Source organism: Thunnus thynnus, chromosome 8 (genome assembly GCF_963924715.1).
Source record: "Thunnus thynnus chromosome 8, fThuThy2.1, whole genome shotgun sequence".
NCBI lineage: Eukaryota > Metazoa > Chordata > Actinopteri > Scombriformes > Scombridae > Thunnus > Thunnus thynnus.
In genome coordinates, this window is record NC_089524.1 from 14,624,600 (window position 1) to 14,642,274 (window position 17,675).

General features: G+C 37.2%; 1 protein-coding gene across 2 annotated transcripts; it reads right to left on the bottom strand.

Moving 5' to 3' along the window:
• Positions 1 to 913: 913 nt before the first annotated feature.
• gipc3 (GIPC PDZ domain containing family, member 3) lies at positions 914 to 13,209 on the bottom strand. 2 transcript variants are annotated; one of them, XM_067596703.1, is made up of 6 exons: positions 12,704 to 13,209; positions 8,568 to 8,753; positions 7,983 to 8,163; positions 4,494 to 4,603; positions 3,735 to 3,813; positions 914 to 2,692 (listed from the first exon to the last, which is right to left on the bottom strand). In XM_067596703.1, exons 1-6 carry the CDS (start codon positions 12,989 to 12,991, stop codon positions 2,541 to 2,543), a joined length of 996 nt encoding a protein of 331 aa, XP_067452804.1. In that variant the 5' UTR covers positions 12,992 to 13,209; the 3' UTR covers positions 914 to 2,540. The 2 variants fall into 2 exon arrangements, with proteins under 2 accessions (XP_067452804.1, XP_067452803.1); XM_067596702.1 differs by having other exon boundaries at positions 3,735 to 3,816.
• Positions 13,210 to 17,675: the final 4,466 nt, after the last annotated feature.

The following is a 17,675-nucleotide window of genomic DNA, read 5'->3' on the forward strand; positions in this document are numbered from 1 at the left end:
AAATATGTTAAGTGACAAAGGTTAAGTATAAATAAGGGTTAGTGGGAAAATACTTGTTTGTGCTGATCCTTTAACAACAGGCTTATTCAGTTGTCTTGTTTGTCTTTGAATCAAGTGAATTATCAGAGGAGTTCAAATGTATTGAAGTCCAATATTTCCACCTGGAGAGAGTACTGGTGTATGTGTTTGCCTACCTTGGTTTCAAGGATATTACTTGTGCGAATATTTCTTCGATGTAGATTTGCTCAGGAGGCAGGAGAATTCAAAATAATTGCAGCTTTTCAGAGCACAGTTGGAATAAGAATAAGCGTTGCTAACCAGCAAGACAGACACAGGATAGTATGGCTAAATTGCAAATTTCAGTCCATAATGAATCAGTTTCCCTTTCATTTTCCTGTCTTTTCTCCAGGCCTCAGTCCAGTGATAGTAAAACTGTTATAATGTCTGCCTCCAGAGCATCTCTGCCTCTCAGAGTTTATGATAACAATAAACCGGAAGTGTGGATTTGATTATGTATAGTTGCTACATAATTCAAATCCAGTCTGATAATTTGTCCAATGTCACCACAACAGATTTAGCTAAATTGTAACTGTGAAAATGAAGTGTAAATGTTGAATGTCTTTGATTTTTTTTTAAAATGGCATGTGATTGTAAATAAAGGAACAGTAAAATGCTGAGAATCACTGATAAGGGGCACCCTGGTGGCCTAATGGTGCATACCATATATCCGTGATGTCCACGGCTCAAATCCCAGCCAGGGGACCCTTACTGCATGCCATACCCCTCTCTCTATCTCACTGTTTCCTGTCTCTTTGCACTGTCTGTCAAAAATAAAAACTAGAAAAAAATAATCTTTAAAAAGAAAACTGGTGAAATGGGCTTTTCTGTTAAACTCACAAGTACTTGACAACTATGATTTCAACCATTTTATTACAATTTTACCATTTTCAGGTCTTCATAAAGAGGTGCAATCATATACAAAGTGTCAAAACAAAACATCACTTTCAGATAAATACTGATGTAGCTGAGAACAATCTTGCCAGAATGAGTGAAATCGAGACACATTTTGAAATTTGGCAGTTCATTGTTGACTTGCTTGCATGTAAACACAGATATGTCAAAGAATATGATTTCATACCTTGTTTACATTGTTTGGTGAGCCAGAAAACGTATAACTGTCAAACCCCAACATGTATAATAGTTTAATGCTTCCCTCTTTTTGCAGTAAATAGCCCCAATGCAGGGACAGAAAATGAGAGCAGCACATCAGAATTAAGAACAATGATAGTGAAGTATAACAACTACAACTATTATATTTACATTCTGTCTTTGAAACAAACCAGCAAAGTTTTCTAACACGTGGCAGAAGTGGGAAGCAACTGAGAATGTGTCAATATGAAGACCTTCATTTGTTTTAGGCAAAATCAAGGTAAGGAACTCAAAGGGAATGCTTTATATGCACGCAAGCTAGCTTTATTTTCTATTTTTATCATGGGAAATTATGGGTTGGGTTCCTGTTTGTAATTACCTTTCAACTGGAGATTGTCCCATTTACTTTCATTCTGTGATGATTCCATTTTCAGAGAAAAGACCTGGTTAATGCCTTCAGATTATTATTAATATTTGAGAGTATTTAAATTGAAATGTTTTAATAACTTTGGGCCAGTTTCCTTAAATTGAAAAAAAAAAAAACTTAGCCAATTAAAAAAAAAACCTGCTTGCAAAAATGTTTATATCATTTTTACACTTAATGATTCTTTATATGTCATAAAATATATCATACATGCAGATTGCTGGCATGAATACCAGTATTATTAGCGGAGAAGTGATACATTCTGACTTTCAGATGGACCAGAAATGTGGCTTTGTTCTTCTGTTTTTCTCGGTAGCTTTTCATCTGAGGAAAAAGGTTAATTGCAGCTTATCTAACTTCCTGGATTCTAAGATGACTGACTGATTGTTCAGTGGTTTGTACTTTTGCACTGTTTCCTGATAGATTATTTACATATCTTTTACATGAGGGGCTACAAGTATCGAGAATGAGCCATTCAAAATTTCATAAACTTTTTTTTAAAGTAAATACCAATTATGATGATATTATGGAAGTGGAAATATTTGTTATGTATGAGAATAAGACTGTATTTTGGTAAACAATCTTATTTTACCATCACAATTTTCACTCTGAGCAAGATCACCAGCTAAAGGCCTGCATAGTAAACATTAATTTCAGCATTTGATTTCATAGCAAGCAACTTATTTAAAAACTGCACTGCAATTTTCTATGTTATGTTTATTTACCATAATAATGTAAAGATTTATCAAAATCTCAGTAAAACATGATGATGTGCCTACAGACACAGACTGTTCGAAAGGAAATGGTTGAATTAATTCCTGTCATGGTTTAAAAGTAAGTGATTGAAAATGTATGCAAGGACTGAGAAGGCAACTTTAAATGCTTCTACGCTGTTTGTTTTTTTCAGCTGGATGTACCAGGGCACAGAGCTCTCGCTCTCTCTCTGTCTTTGGTTTACAGTAATTACCTAGATTCTGCCATTCTTGACGTCTCCAATAGCTCCCCAGACATCAAACAAAAACACATCAGGAAAAGCAAAATCTCCCAGAACCGAGTCCAAGGCTTCTGCAAAGTCATCAGGGTTCTTTTTGTCTTTGCCCGCTTCCACAATGGTGGTTGCTGCAGAGAAAAAGGGATACACACATTTAATTTTCTCTGATTTTTGTCAATAAAGGGATAACTGTGGGTGACTCCCCAAATGAATTATGATGCATTGGTCTTTTCAGTGTCAGTTTCCTGGTCAATCAGCAAACCTGATGAAGATATGCATGACAAATAAAGAAATGTGATCTCCAGCTGAAGGCTGTGTCAGACAATTTGGATCAGCTCTCATTAATACACTGATATGTCCTCAAAAGGAGTTTGTATGCAAACCAGATTTATATCTGTCTTACGTTATCTGAGTGTAAGGATGACCTGGATGCTGATGTATTACTGTATATAGTGTATACTGTGCTCAGCAACAGAAATTTGTTAAAAATCATTCTGTAACTGCCATAAAAGTGAATCATATTAGGTAAACATACATGTTTTTATAGGATCTATTCCAACCAAACAACAAGACTGAGGATCTGATTGAGAAACTGATAACCTGTTGGCCTTGAAAGTCTGAGAAAGGGCAAGCTCAAATCATAAGAAATGTTAAGTAAGCCTATGGTATGTGTCCCACTCATATTCCTGATTGTTCCCGGATGTCCAACAGGGAGAAGACACCCTTCTGTTTTGACACACAATAAATTCATTTTTATTCTTCATTTTCAACTTCCCCCACTTCCTCCACTAACAAACATTCAAAACCAAAAACTCAGCATTCCCAGAAATGCAATAATTCACTAGTTGAAGTCAATTTAAAGGTCAAAAGTGTGAGAAAGGAGGAAATGTGCATCAAAAATAGTCAAGTATACGCCATCTATCATAGATGATTTGTGGTGATACGTGAGGAGGAATTTTCCTTTGCTTTGTCTCACGGTTGAGGTGAGTCTATCCCAGCTTGCCAGAGAGACAGTGATGCAACGCAGACAGTTTGCCTGTCTATTACAACCCACTGTGACCACTGTAACCTCTTTGTGAACATCCATTCAGCACTAGCTCACTTCCCTTTATCCAAACGTGGGCAAAAAGATCATTTTTTAATGACACATGTATTAGTGTGTGGTCTTACCTAGCTCTAAATCCCTGATGCCCATGTAGCTCTCTAGCAGGTCGTCCACTTTCTTGGTGGCCTGTTCCTCAAACTCATTCTGCTGGCAAGGAAGACAGGAAAATACAGAGCTGTTTGGAATTTCACCGGTGTTTATGTTCTAAATATGGTGATGGAGGCTTTATGAGAGCTTCTCTTCTCACGCCAAAACATGTTAGAGCCAAGAATGTCTTGTGCTATTATTTTATGACTTGTCTTTATGTTATATAAATACATCAGTTTATAGATGATTATAAAAAAAAACCTCAGTGAGTGGTGTTAACTTCCTCTAAGTGAAGGAGTCTACAGGTCAACATCGCAGCTCTGTGTAATGTGAAACATCCTACATCAAAACGAAGGAAGTGAGAACCACTTTGTGTACAGGGTCAACTCCACCGATGCTAAGAGACACTGTTGGGTGGGGAATAACGGATATTGTGTGCTTGTTAGTTTATGTGTGGCTGAGACCAACTAGGGTTTCTGGTTCATTTCAGTTCAGTTCAGGTCATGTTAGTTCTCTATTATTCAGCTTGGGAATTATGGTTTTTATCATCTGCACAGCACAAATCAAAGGGTGTTCAAGACAAGATAAAAATTATATAATCAGCTATAAGAGGACATTTCTGCAAATTCATAAAAAAAATACATGAGTAGGAGTAAATATGTGCATGGAAACACGTCATTATCTGAGTACATCAGGAAGTTAAGTGGTCATTGTCCGGCAGAGCATGTGAAACTAACCACTTCCTGAACTGTCGCAGCACCCTTGGAGCGAAGACGCAGAGTCTCCCTCCCGTTCACCATCTTGCCCTCATTGGATTTTGGCGCTCTGGTCCTCATTCCGATCATATCTAACCACACACACAGAATGATATAATTAATCCAATTTGAAGAGACAATCTGTGGGATTTTTATCTACTTACTTGTGACATGTCTTTACACAGCACTGTACTTTCTAGTGGTCACCTGTCTCTTTCCACATATGATATTTAAGTTTCTGCAGGTGGCACTATTTAAAAACTCCCACACATCACTTCCTACACAACACAGAGTATTTACCTTGGGAAGAACACATTTAGCAGAGACCAAAGCAGTGCGCTATAATTCATATTTCCTTGTTCTGATGTGTGCACCGTCATTTTTAACTGGATAGTCTGTTATTCATGTTCAGTTTACCTGAGGACACCCCACTACTGTTGCTAGTTTCATAAAATATTGTTTAAATAAATGATGTGTGATGAAGTGGTGCAAGTCCAGTGTATATTTTGCTTTGATGTTTCCTATGTTTCATCCTCTTCGAAAGAACAGTGTTGGAGCCAATCACGTCGTCATGTTGCTATTATCAGTGTGTTCCTTAGTAACAATTTAAAAGTTCAACAGTTCCATTAAAGGAAGAAAATGAGCTCAGCATTAGACTGAATGTGAGTCATGGATTTCTAATCCATCTGTTGCCCATTTAACTGGTAAGCCTAATACCTTTGTGTTAACAGTGAAGTTGGCTACTGTGAATCAGCTGTCACAGGAAAATAATACCACATCATCACTGCCCTTATATGACATGTAGACATGATTCTCAAAGAGCTATTTTAAAAACACAAAACCCTTGGGTCTGTGTGAAAATACACATCTCTGCTTAGGATTATGCACTACTAATTCCAAAGGAACCCAGTAGTGTCCTGGGAGAGGTCAAGGGTCAACATCAGCTATGTCAATCAGTGCTTGTGACTGATACTCAGGAAACAACTATTGTATGTAGCTACTCTTTAAGTTACTTTGTGTGGTCTTAAAACCTGACAGTCAAACCTCTATTAAAGCGTATTTTCTCCACTGCTGTATGTGTAGGTGTTTCTCCTCCTCACTCACAACTTTCACCAAAGTGTTACACTTTTCTCTTTAAATCAGGGATTCAAAGTTCATCACTGGGATGTTGTTTTGCGAGACATGCAGTATACAATTGCTACTCTAATTATGTTGTTGGAGACAGCAACGTTCTCTTGAATTTTGAATGTAAATTACTGTTACTCTGTGTATCAGCTAGGATTCTCTTTGGCTAATATTTAGGACATTTAGGACCATAAAGATGATATAATCCTATTGGCACTCCCACTTTTCAATGACAGCTTTCTTTCATTAACATCAGTCGTTGCATAAACAATTTACTAAGAGATACTGATTGTCTAACAGGAAGTCAGTTCGCCGGTCATGGATTTAGTTTCCTGTCTGATAAGCAAGGTTGTCGTCGGCTCCAGCCCTATTCACTCATAGGAGGAGACTTCCTTCTTTCCTTTAAATGTGACTAAAACAAAAGCAATAAATAAGGCTCCTGATGCACTTTTGAGTGGATTGACAGATAAACATTTCTTGGAAAGGAAAATGGAGAATGACACCGTCATAGTGAAAGGGACTGTCCCTAAATGAAAGGTCAAAGGTGCAGTCAAAATGCAAAATGTGCTCTGTGTAAGAGGTCATCATCAAGAGGAAGTTGAAACAGTCTAGTTGATGTCACCTAATAATTAGTAATATAATAGCAGATAAACTTATGAACCTGTTTATAAATGTCTGACATGTAAATGAAAGTGGCTTTGAAGCTCTCCAGCAACAGGAAAAATTCAGCAGGTACATTTGGAGCTGTCTCTCTCTCTCTCTCTCTCTCTCTCTCTCTCTCTCTCTCTCTCTCTCTCTCTCTCTCTCTCTCTCTCTCTGTCTATCTCTCTCTATATATAAGTGTAATGATCATATTTGACTGGTGTTCACACTGTTACATACACTGTTGTTGACCATTTGTTTTTAGGGCTTGGTTTTGGGGTTAAGGTTGGTTTAATGGTTGTGATTAGGGTTAAGATTAGGGCAAGCCTGCAAGGAATTATTGTAAGTCAACATTGAAGTCAACATTCTCCAGCTGTTTAAGTGGTCTAGACAAACATGTGTGTGTAACCCAAACCAGGATGTTTCTGTGTCCCTATGAAAGGCTAAGTTTGTTTCTTTTCTGCATGCAAATACATGCTCTACAGTATCCAATTTTCAAAGAGCTTTAGTTTTTCCTGTGGTTGCAATGAGATGGAAAATCCCTCAAAGCCTTTTTCATTTTGCCTGTGCATGATTGGAAATGAAAATTCATTTCAGTAACTGAATTTGAGGAGTTGATTTCCAAACAACTGCATATATCTTTTTTGAGAAAAGTATTTCCCAACTACTTATTTTCTTCCTGAAATATCAAAACCCAGTCTAAGAAAAATAACTCTGTTTACCGACAACCAAAAAGATTTATTTTCTTTCTCTGTAGTGCTTACTCTAGTCTTGTCACCGGTGGCACTTTTCATATTATTTACAAAATCAAACCCCAACTGACCCATACTTATCCCTGCACAGCCGCTTTTAAACATGTACTGTCACACAAGATTCTTCTGGCTGAGGCTTAACAACCACCACTGTAATAGTGGTCAATTAATTGTAGCTGCCGGGTCTAACAACTTTTCCAGACTCGTTGGCAGATTGACAGTAATTTCTAAACTGTTCCTGTTTAATCTTCATATTTATTAAGGAATGTTGAAATCCATCTACTTCTTTTATCTAACTGTGGACAACAGAGCGGGGCTTCTGGTTAGTTCCACTTAGATGTTGGCGCTTTACCTTGCATGGACACTTTTGTCATAAAGAAAAATCACCTGGGGCAGCTCTTGGCTCTAATGATATTAAATGTCAGTGTTATGAATCACAGCCCAACAATTTAATTCACACTACTGATTCTTAGGTGTGCCAAAGAAACAAAAGGATAACTTTCCTCTTTCTCATATTCTAGTAGATTTGCCTTCTGGTTCTCGAAATCAAGAGTCCTGCTTGTTTTCATTCAAACCATGTTAATAGGATTCGATTTACAGTATACCCAGGGATGCTTTATGAATAGTATTTGCAAATATCTTTTCTTGTTTTGCACCATTTGTTTTTCCTGCTAGAGGGTTGTATATTTAGCACCAAACCAAATTAATTTAATTGGACAATGTTACCTGAAAGCAATTCAAAACATACCGAAACAATAGTTGGTACTACAAGGTGAACCCTAACTACCTGGTATGTCAGCTTTTCGAAAACAAATAATTAAATATTATTATGTTCTCTATTATGTTCTCTTTAAACTGCCATTTTTAATACTAAAGGTTTTGTGCTGTATTCCTATTTTCCATCTGTTCTGCCACATGACTGTAATAGCTATATCAAATATTTTCCACTTACCAAAGGCTTTCTTGGGGCCAACCAGACGGAGAGTGAAGGGTATGCCTCTCGGTTGCTCTTTTAGCATCTTGGCAACCTCGTAGTGCCGACACCCGACAATGCTCTGGTCATTGATGGCCTCGATGTGGTCACCAACACATACCGACTTCAGTCGGTCTATGGTGCTGCCTTCCTTTATTCTCTGGAGGAAACAGATTGAAGTTGGAGAATGTGATAGTTGAATTCACCCTTTTCAAAATACATTTTCACTTTGGAAAATAAAAATCTAAGAGTTTTCATTTAATATTTCTTCTAATGTGAATGATCCTATAAAGGTATTTTCGAGTTAAAGAGTGCATGTAATGTAAATCATAATTTGAGTGCTACAAACTAAACCCTTAATCCTTTATTTGACAATGAATTATAGATAATTGCTTTAAAGTAGCCTCTTAACAAAAAGGACTGAAAGGTTAGACTCTAGAGGCTCCGGCTATTTCACTGGAAGTTGTCCTGGTTATTCTTCTACAGCAAAAACACAGAATTTTTCCATTGCCAACAAGAAATTCAAATGAGATTTCATGACAATGTCAGTTCACTGCTCTTCACCTTAATGAAAGCATATCCAGCTCCATTGTCTGTGATGGTGAGGCCTAAGGCGTCCTCTGTCTTTGTCACCTCCACCTCCTTGGTCTCCCCTCTGACGTGGGCGAAGATAAAGTCTTCCAGTCCGATCTGTCCCCCCAGTAGCTTCTGCATGTCCACTTTATGGGAGTTAAGGGTGCAGAAAAGGATCTGAAAAGCAGAGATGGACCAAATGTTTTGTTGTTTCTATTATGAACATATGCGAATCCAATATCATGAAAGTGAAACACCATTAATACCCCCAAATATAAAATAATCCAATATAACAGCGCCACACACTATGACTCCAAAAGATATCACAGAATTTAATCAACACTGCTGTGACATATAGTCAATAAAAATGAACATTATGAACTTTAGAAAGATATTATCTAATATTGCGATACATGATATGACACCAACACTCTACAGTAAAATAGTTCAGGTCTCCGTAATCCTTTCTTTTTACAGTAGTAAAATCACTGTATGAAGAGCATTTGTTGTATAATACTAAAGACTATATATAAAAATATTAATAACTTACATCTTCAATATATCTTACAACTGGAAGGTTGAGGGTAAGCATCTTTGTTGAAGAAACAAAAAACAACTAAAACATTTTCCAGTGTCTCTAAAAAGATAATGTAAATGGCAGCTGAGAATATGAAGGAAGGAAATGATAATGGCACTGATGGAAAGTTAGCTTTATTTTAGTAGTGTGCCATTTAAATGGGGTTATAGAAGTGTAGTATTGATTAGCAGCTTCCATGAACACCACAAATACTCTTTTGAGACATAAATATTTATGCATTGTTGCATTAGAAAAAAATGCTACCCTACTATTCAAATTAATGTCAGTTATATGGCCAAAGAATTTACTTCAACTTGTTTTTGGTGTAAACTATGAGTGGATACAGTTGTTCATATATATAGGCAGATCATCTGTGGCCTTTTTATAAAAAGAAAACATGTTTTGGAAGACAACAGTAATCCCTTGCTTATTTCCATTACATGTAATCAAAGATGATTATACAGACAATATTACAAGGTGACTATGAACTTCTGTTGTAATCCTGTGACATGATGCCCTGGTGTTTCATTTTCAGCTTCCATCATTTACAGTAAAAGAAAATGTTTCACAAATATCTCTAGCTGTGCTGTATATAGATTGAGCAGCAGAGGGCGATAGAGCCAAATAAATTTGGTTTGGCAAGTGTGGCCATTTTGTTATGAGCTCATCCATGAACTCATTAAGAGGTTTTGTATATTTCTACATTCAAACCTAAAATTACATTAATAATATAACAATAATAATAATAATAATTTTTAATGCACAGACAAGATAAATTTTTTGTTTGTTTCACAAGTGAAGTGCTTAAACAACAAACAGTTGTTGCTTTTAAAAAAATACAATAAATAGCTGTCAGCAATACACATTCAAGACAATTGCTTTTATTCAAAAGCATGTCAGAAAATAAGTAATCAAATGTGACCACATTTCAGGATCATAACATCTATTATAACAGCCATGTATTATAGCATATGTGTCTTAAAGAGCTGCATTTGCACATTTGATATTGCAGGATTAAACCTGTGACTCTGATAACATTAAGATCTCTTCCAACTATAGGCTACTCTGCTAACATCCTAGTCACAGGGTATTTCTTGGAAAAAGTTTTTTTTTTTCTAACAAAGTTTGTTTTAATGCAAGTGCTTACTTATCACATTTAGGGCTCCTTTATAATTTATAAATATAATTGGCTTTGTTTGTACAATTTCCTGTGTTAAACTTTCATTTGGAGGCCTAAAGTTCAAGTTCAAGTTTAACTGTGTAATCATAACGGAAATTCAAGATAACCTCGGTCAACTGTTATCTGACTTGGCGCAGTTCCTGTTAGATATTGCTCATAGTGATTCTCTTGGCAAGTACAACAGTCTGACTGCGGTCCAAGGTCTTGCTGTGTCATCTAGCTGTAACAGCTAGATCTGTATGCTGCTGCTTTTCAGTCCACAGGAGGTCAAAAAACAATTGAACTTCTCACTATCTCACTATCTCATGTTTTTTTTTTCAATTAAACAACACAGAAAAAGTCAGTATAAATGTTTAAAAAATAATAATTTTTACTATTTATTGTTACATAATCATTACAGTGAGAGGCTCAAACCATTGCATTGCTCACTATTAATAGTAATCTATCCAATGGGTATCTAAACTGTTTATTCTTTCAGGATGGCTGGAGATTATCCCAGCACAAACTGGACAGTCTATAATCCGAGTAGGGCGCCAAACTACCACAGGGCTGACACATATAGACAGACAAATGCATTCAAATCAATGTATAGTTTCCAAAAGTGTCTGAGAGTTACATACAGAATGTGTAAACTCCAGTTGATACAAGTGTCAGGTGAATGTTTAGAGTGCAAATGTGACATCAAAGGTGGACGTTAAACTGTTGTTTAAGGTACTGTGATATCCTAATATGATATCTTAATGAACATCAGTCGACAGTTCTTTCTAAAAAAAATTAAAAAAAAGAAAGAAATAGAGAAATATTAAGCACATAGCATTTTGGAAGGCAGTCTTGTGTAACATAATGAAACAGTCCAACCTGAAAGATACATGCCTGGTGTTTTCCTGATAAGATTATCAAGGTTAGCTGCTATGGAATGTACATAGGAAAGCCACACGGTGGCCTTCATAACGGTACTGATAAGTATTAGATAAGGTTAGTGTTGAATATTTATTGTTCTGTTGCTGGATGTGTTACCATAATATACAGGAAACCGCTGCAGAACAGCGGTATACATGCCGATCATCATATTTACTTAAAATTTGAATTGAGTTCCAATGTTTTTATAGTTTATCGTGTTCATATAATATTGATCTGCACATACAACAGACTGCATTTTAACATTTCAGACAGTAACTTGCAGAGATGACATGTAAATATTCTCAGTCATGATTTATTTTTCAGTTCATTATAGTAAAGTGCAAAACATGCACAAGCACAAGACAGAAAATTGATTGACTGTGAAAAGCCTTAGTTTTTCTTAAAATTTCAATTTCCCTCAACATATTTCCTGATGACTTTCCTTGTTGTGTCTATTTCTAGCTGCTCTGGACAAATATCATCTAAATGTTTGTTTGAGATACAAAAATTAGGTGTATCCGGCTGATGACTCTTTCCATGATAACTACACGGAAGTCTACCTCAGACAACCTGTGTGTTGTGTTTATCACTGAGCATCAGGCTGCAGTATAGTTTGGCTAGCCCTGACCTACTAAAGATTTAGTGAGAACATTTCATCTCCCAAGGATTCTGGCCTTGTGAGCAGCTGCAAACGGCAATTTAGATCCTGTAGCGCTATAAAAGGATAGTTTAATCCGATAATGTATAAACATTTTGGAAAAGCCTATTACCTGAAATACATTATTTAATGTGTCTAAAGCACAGATAATTCAGTGAGTTGTTTCAAAACAGAAAGCCTGCATTACAAACTGAGGACAAAGGAGTAAAAGCCTCTGCTGCTTTAACACTAAATCACTGGTGTGCCATGGTTTTTACTTGAGTTTTTGACTATTTTATCTTTGGTATTGTTTGAGCTAAAATGTAGCACTGCTAAACGTAATGCTGATAATTACAGAATCTAATTATTTCCAATTAATCAGGAAAAAAGGTACAGTATTTAGCGGTAATTGTTCAAATGGATTGGAATTTTCATGATATTTGCAGCAGTGTGACTAAGCTCTCATTATCTTTTCTTGTACCCTTCTTTGTTAATTGAGTAACTTTCAAAGATAAATTCTTTTCCATCACTGTCAATTATCGTGTGTGGTGTTTACTGACTACAGAACATTATAATTTGTCTCCATTATTGATCCTGGTCAAGACACAGATGAGTACAAAGTCTGGCAGACAGTAGCGACGGCAAATGATCTTCAATATGGTATCATGGAAACCAGCCTAGAGTGGAAACCTAACACCTATTTGCAGCTGGCCTACCAGACAAGAATTGCAAGGGAATAAAGCATTTTTTAAATTTTGATTATTTTCAACGTAACTTTAAATGCCAGTATGTAATCATGTTGCATGCATACTGTAGCCAGTTTTGTTTTGTACCTCTGAGGGAGAGATATTGAACACTTCGGCAATCTTGGCATACAGCTCCTTGACGTTGGTGAATCCATGGATGCGGCCTGTGGGACTTCCATGAGCCAGCTGGGTGTGAAAAATTAGCCTGGGTCTTGGGTATTCTGGTGGCCCTGGTGGTGGTGGTGAAGGAGGAGGAAGCGGAGGCGCTGTGGGCTCCGCACACCCTTGATTTTGGTTCTGGGCCTTCTCTTCCTCCATGGCCTCAGCCCCTGCTGCTTTGGAGTCCCGCGGGCTCATAACCTCCCCGTTCTGCATCGGCCCCGGCTCAGGTGTGTTCCTCCTCTAGGAACCCTGGTGGTGCACTGCTCTGGCAGAGAGAGCAACACTGTCCTTCCCCCTGCTTAGCCGACCAACCACCCAACCAACCAGCCGCCCAGAGCTTTGGGTGAAGAGCGCAGATGAATTAGTGATGAGAATAGCCTGGTAACAGTAGCTGGAGGAGGCCAGCCAGACCCTACTGGGTAGAAACCCAACACCCCTTGAGTCGGGTTGTATGTGTTACACCTGAGCCTCTGGCAGCTCACGCATAGAGAACACAAACAAAACACATCAGGTAAAGGTTTCTTTTTAAACATGACACGGTTAAGACTCTAAGCCCCCATATCAGTCAAGCTGTGAGAGATGCTGAACACACATCCTGATCCTGAATGTGTGAACATCCCTCTGAAGTGTGAAAATGCCCAGCATATCTACAAAATGATTTCCAAAGTGGGCCGCTCAGAGATGGCCACAGACAATGTCCCAGTGTTACAGGTAAGATGATATCTTTGGGTCAGCAGTAAGGTACCCCCCCACCCCCACCCCCTCTCCTGGCTTCACTGAATGAAATAGCCTGTTGCTGGGGTGAATCCTTGGTGATGACTGACCTTTTTGACCCCACAGAAAGCCCACAGATACACAGGATGCCAGTTTAGGCTGATAAACAGATGTTTAATTCATGCTTCTTAAACTGGCAAGGTTTTTGGAATATCAATGTTTTACTTTACTGTACTAAAATGTATGTACAATTAACTGTAAGGCCCTGATATCTTATTTAAAAAGCTCTTAGAACAGTGCAATGTATATCTGCCTTGTACCTATTTTGGAAGTCATTATTATGTAAAAACAGATTACAATTAATATAATTGTGCTCTAATTAGATATGAAAGAGTAAACATCCCTTTTATGAAATGGTGGATATCATAACTTGGTACAAAATGACTAATACACTGTATAGTCACAAATAATAGCAAGAATGCTGAAGTACTGCATAATTACATAATGTCACACAAATGTCCTCAAAATACCAGACAAAGATAGCAAAGATAAAAGACAAAGATAGCTTTGTAAGGGAATCTCCACTCATCAGCTGACTCGAAGCTCAACTAGGTGCCTCAATAGACAGGACAGGGAGAGAAAGATCACTTTCTGTGTATAATTGCATTTTTTAAATTTTAATTTTGTCAATTTTGTAAGTTTTTTAAATAGTGGATAAACAGGCAAACACAAGCAACAGTGTGATTTAACCAACATAATACCGTTTTGTTCATGGTGATCTGTTGCCCTTAACAATTTTATTTGTCTCACTTTGTTCCATGTGGTGAATTACTCATGTGCAAATCAGGGAAGTGTTTTTGACAGGGCACAAAAAACCATCTGTCTCTCTTTCAGATGTGGAAATTCCACAAAAATTGCATTTTAAAATGCCAGCTGGGAATTTGTAACCAGCATTGTGATTCCCATCACACAAAGATTCTTTCCAAACTAGATGCATGGTATGTATTCATACCAAAACAAGGCCTGAGACACTCAAATAGATAAAATATTTCTTATCAATTACATTGACAATGTGAACATTTGGGTGTATGCTACCAAAACATAGTGTTTTGCTTTTTTAAGAAATTCCTCCAGCTATTTATTTCTCTCAGACATTTCTGACATTTGAATTCTGACATGTGTGGTACTGAGTAATACTGAGTAATACTGTTACTGTATGTCATGTCTAAGTATAATACTAAGCGATGGGTATACAGATTGTGATGTCCCTTTTTAGCCTGCTTCATAAGCATTCCTACACACCTGTGCTGTAACGTTTGTGGCTGCGGCAGTCTGTGCGTCATAGCCTTGTTTTTTTCAGGCCAAGGTGTTGCTAGCCTCCCAAGGACAGAGTGTTTACTCCAGCTACTGATAATAAGGATCTTTCTGGAAAAACATTCCTTTTGCAACAGATAATGGCAGTCATCTAAGCAAAGACAGCAGAGATATACATGATAATCTCTATCTATTTTTTTTTTTTAAAGCAAACAGATATCTGAGTTAGGCAACATCTCTGAGAGAAATATTCTCAGGTGATGAATTCCCAGATGTGTGACTCAGAAATATTTTGTTCAAACTCAGCTATCATAAGATTTTCTGAACAGAGGGGGACATTGATTTGTTGTTGTTACTTTCCAAAGTAGCAGTTGCCCACTTCATAAGGACATCCGCCTAAATCTTAAAGACCTTCATTGATTACTGACTCATAAAGGAAATAAAGTTGATTTAACTAAAAGTTGCCTCTAGAGGCATGAAGACCATATTCTGTATTTTCTGAAATATTTGGACATTGATTTATCTACACTCTTACAATTATATTTTTTTGAAAAGTATACCATTCCTCTTCTGTCTGAAATGTATAACATTAAGCTATTGATTCAGTATGGGTCAAGATACTGGCTCAGATTTTGTAGAAAATCAAAAGACAAAGTCTAATCTGTAGGAATTAATGCACATAAAACTGAAACTTGTTCAGCAGCTTTACATGAAAATGAAACATACACGATTCATAACCACAACTGCCAGCCACAGGGTCCTGACTCTACAGTGATTTCTGTATGTATGATAATAAAAAGAGCAAATATGATTTTCTTTTTTGTTTGCAAAAATACCCCTTCTTTGAGCCTCTCAGCTCATTGGCATTGATATGTTTTTTTCCAATAATGTTGAAATTATGTTAAGTTATTTAGAAGGGTGAGTAGCAGGCTTGAAGACTCAGAATGTCAATATTAGAATAATGTGTGGTCTTATAGCACTAAAAGCATTTACAAAGACTAAATAACACGTTTCTTGTATTCAATTTTCACATTTGCTATTTTCCTGAAAAGTTGACATTTTGGACATACAACTTCCCATCAGCACTGGTGGTATGCTGTGCTGACAGTAATGACACGTCGTACAAATGGTAACTGGACTCACTTCCGCTATTTTCACTGTCATTTCATTTCACAGTGTTCGATTCTCTGTTATACTTCCCCTCTGCATTACACCTGACAAACCTCTCATGCTGTCACATGTCAAGTCTGGCTGGTCACATCCAGACAGTTGGACAGTATATGCAGTACAGATTGTATTAATTTAATATTTTTCTTGGAATTACTGTAGTACAACCAAAATAAGCTCAAGTTCTCAATTATAGTTAAGTGTAATTTGGCTCAAACTCATCAAAAATGGGGAGAGGAAATACAATTTTGCTGGCTCATCATGAGCCTAATGTTTGAGGGTAGTTACCATTTACTAGTCAACCAAATAATATGTTACATTATTCAAAAATATAGATGATAGTTATTTACATTAAAAATGCAGTTTAACACTGACTATGGTCGGATTAACCCAGAAGGGGATTTTGACATATAGCCTCTACAAAACAGGGCCTCAAGGTTAGAAGTAATAACACAGAACCCACCATAATGCCTTTACCATTTCAGATGATATTGTTCATGGGCTATATTCCCCCAAACCACTTTGGGTTAATTACCACAAACCAAATGAGACACAATGAAGCTGGGGCTTTTGTAAGTCCAGGGTTCTTGAGTAGTTCACCACTTATTAATCTGTACCTCACCCTGGTGAGTCAACACAGAAAAGCCTGTTATTGCCTACTTACCTCTACACCCCCTCATTGCATCACATACTTCCAATGAAGCGTGGTTTCCTCCTCTCTATCTGCTTTTGTTTCCTGGCAGAGGAGACGGAAGGGAAGACTGGGGGCTGGCTGGCGAAGGCCAGATTGTGTGAGGGTGGTGTGTTTGCTGTGTCATGTGCCAATACACTGCCTCCTCTGTTCCTGGTGGCGTGGTGGCATCTGAGCTGCCTGGTGAGAAAAAAAAAAAGCTCTCAGGGCTGAGATTTGTGCAATCCCACTGCTCTAAACTGCTACCTGATAGGTAGTTTATCTTTTTAAATGCTTTCAAGGTCTCTGTCAATACCGTGGCGAAATACTCTCATAAGGGCTTTGTTGAAATCAAGGGGGACTGTGTTTTCAGGGTAACTCACTGATTTGTCATGATGTGACGAATTAATGACATCAGGAAACATTCTGGGACAATTATTCAATTGATTAATATAGTCAGTCTCCCTAAGAATGTCATTCTTGAAATAGTATTGTTAAAAAATGTATATCCGGGGTATAAATATTTGAAAAAGTAACAAAAGCAGCGTTTATAGCTTGATAACTATGCTATTTTGTTTTGAACCATTTCTGAAAAGTTTTAGTAAATCCAGGTTGTAAGATGTTGTTAATCAATATAATAACTTATAACCTTTCAAATGAATTTTAACTATTAAAATGTCCAGAACATCTTTCTCCACCAGCAATGCTATAATCTCTCATTTATTTTTTACAAGGGACACCGCCTCACACCTCACGTGGAGATCAAAGGTCAGGGCCAGCTACAGAAACTCACACAGTCTCAAGGACATATGAGAATATTTAGCTGAATACTTGCTGTGACAAGAAACTCACACCAAAGCTTTTCAGATTAAAAAAAAACCTTTTTTTAAATACAAAAGGTAGTCACAAGCAACACACAAGTCATCCATTGTGACTATATAATGACTTGGACTCGGTCTAAACTTTGGTCTAATGGCCTTGGGCTGCTGATTGTTCAGTAGGTGTGTGATTTTACCATTTGTTGCTGCAGTT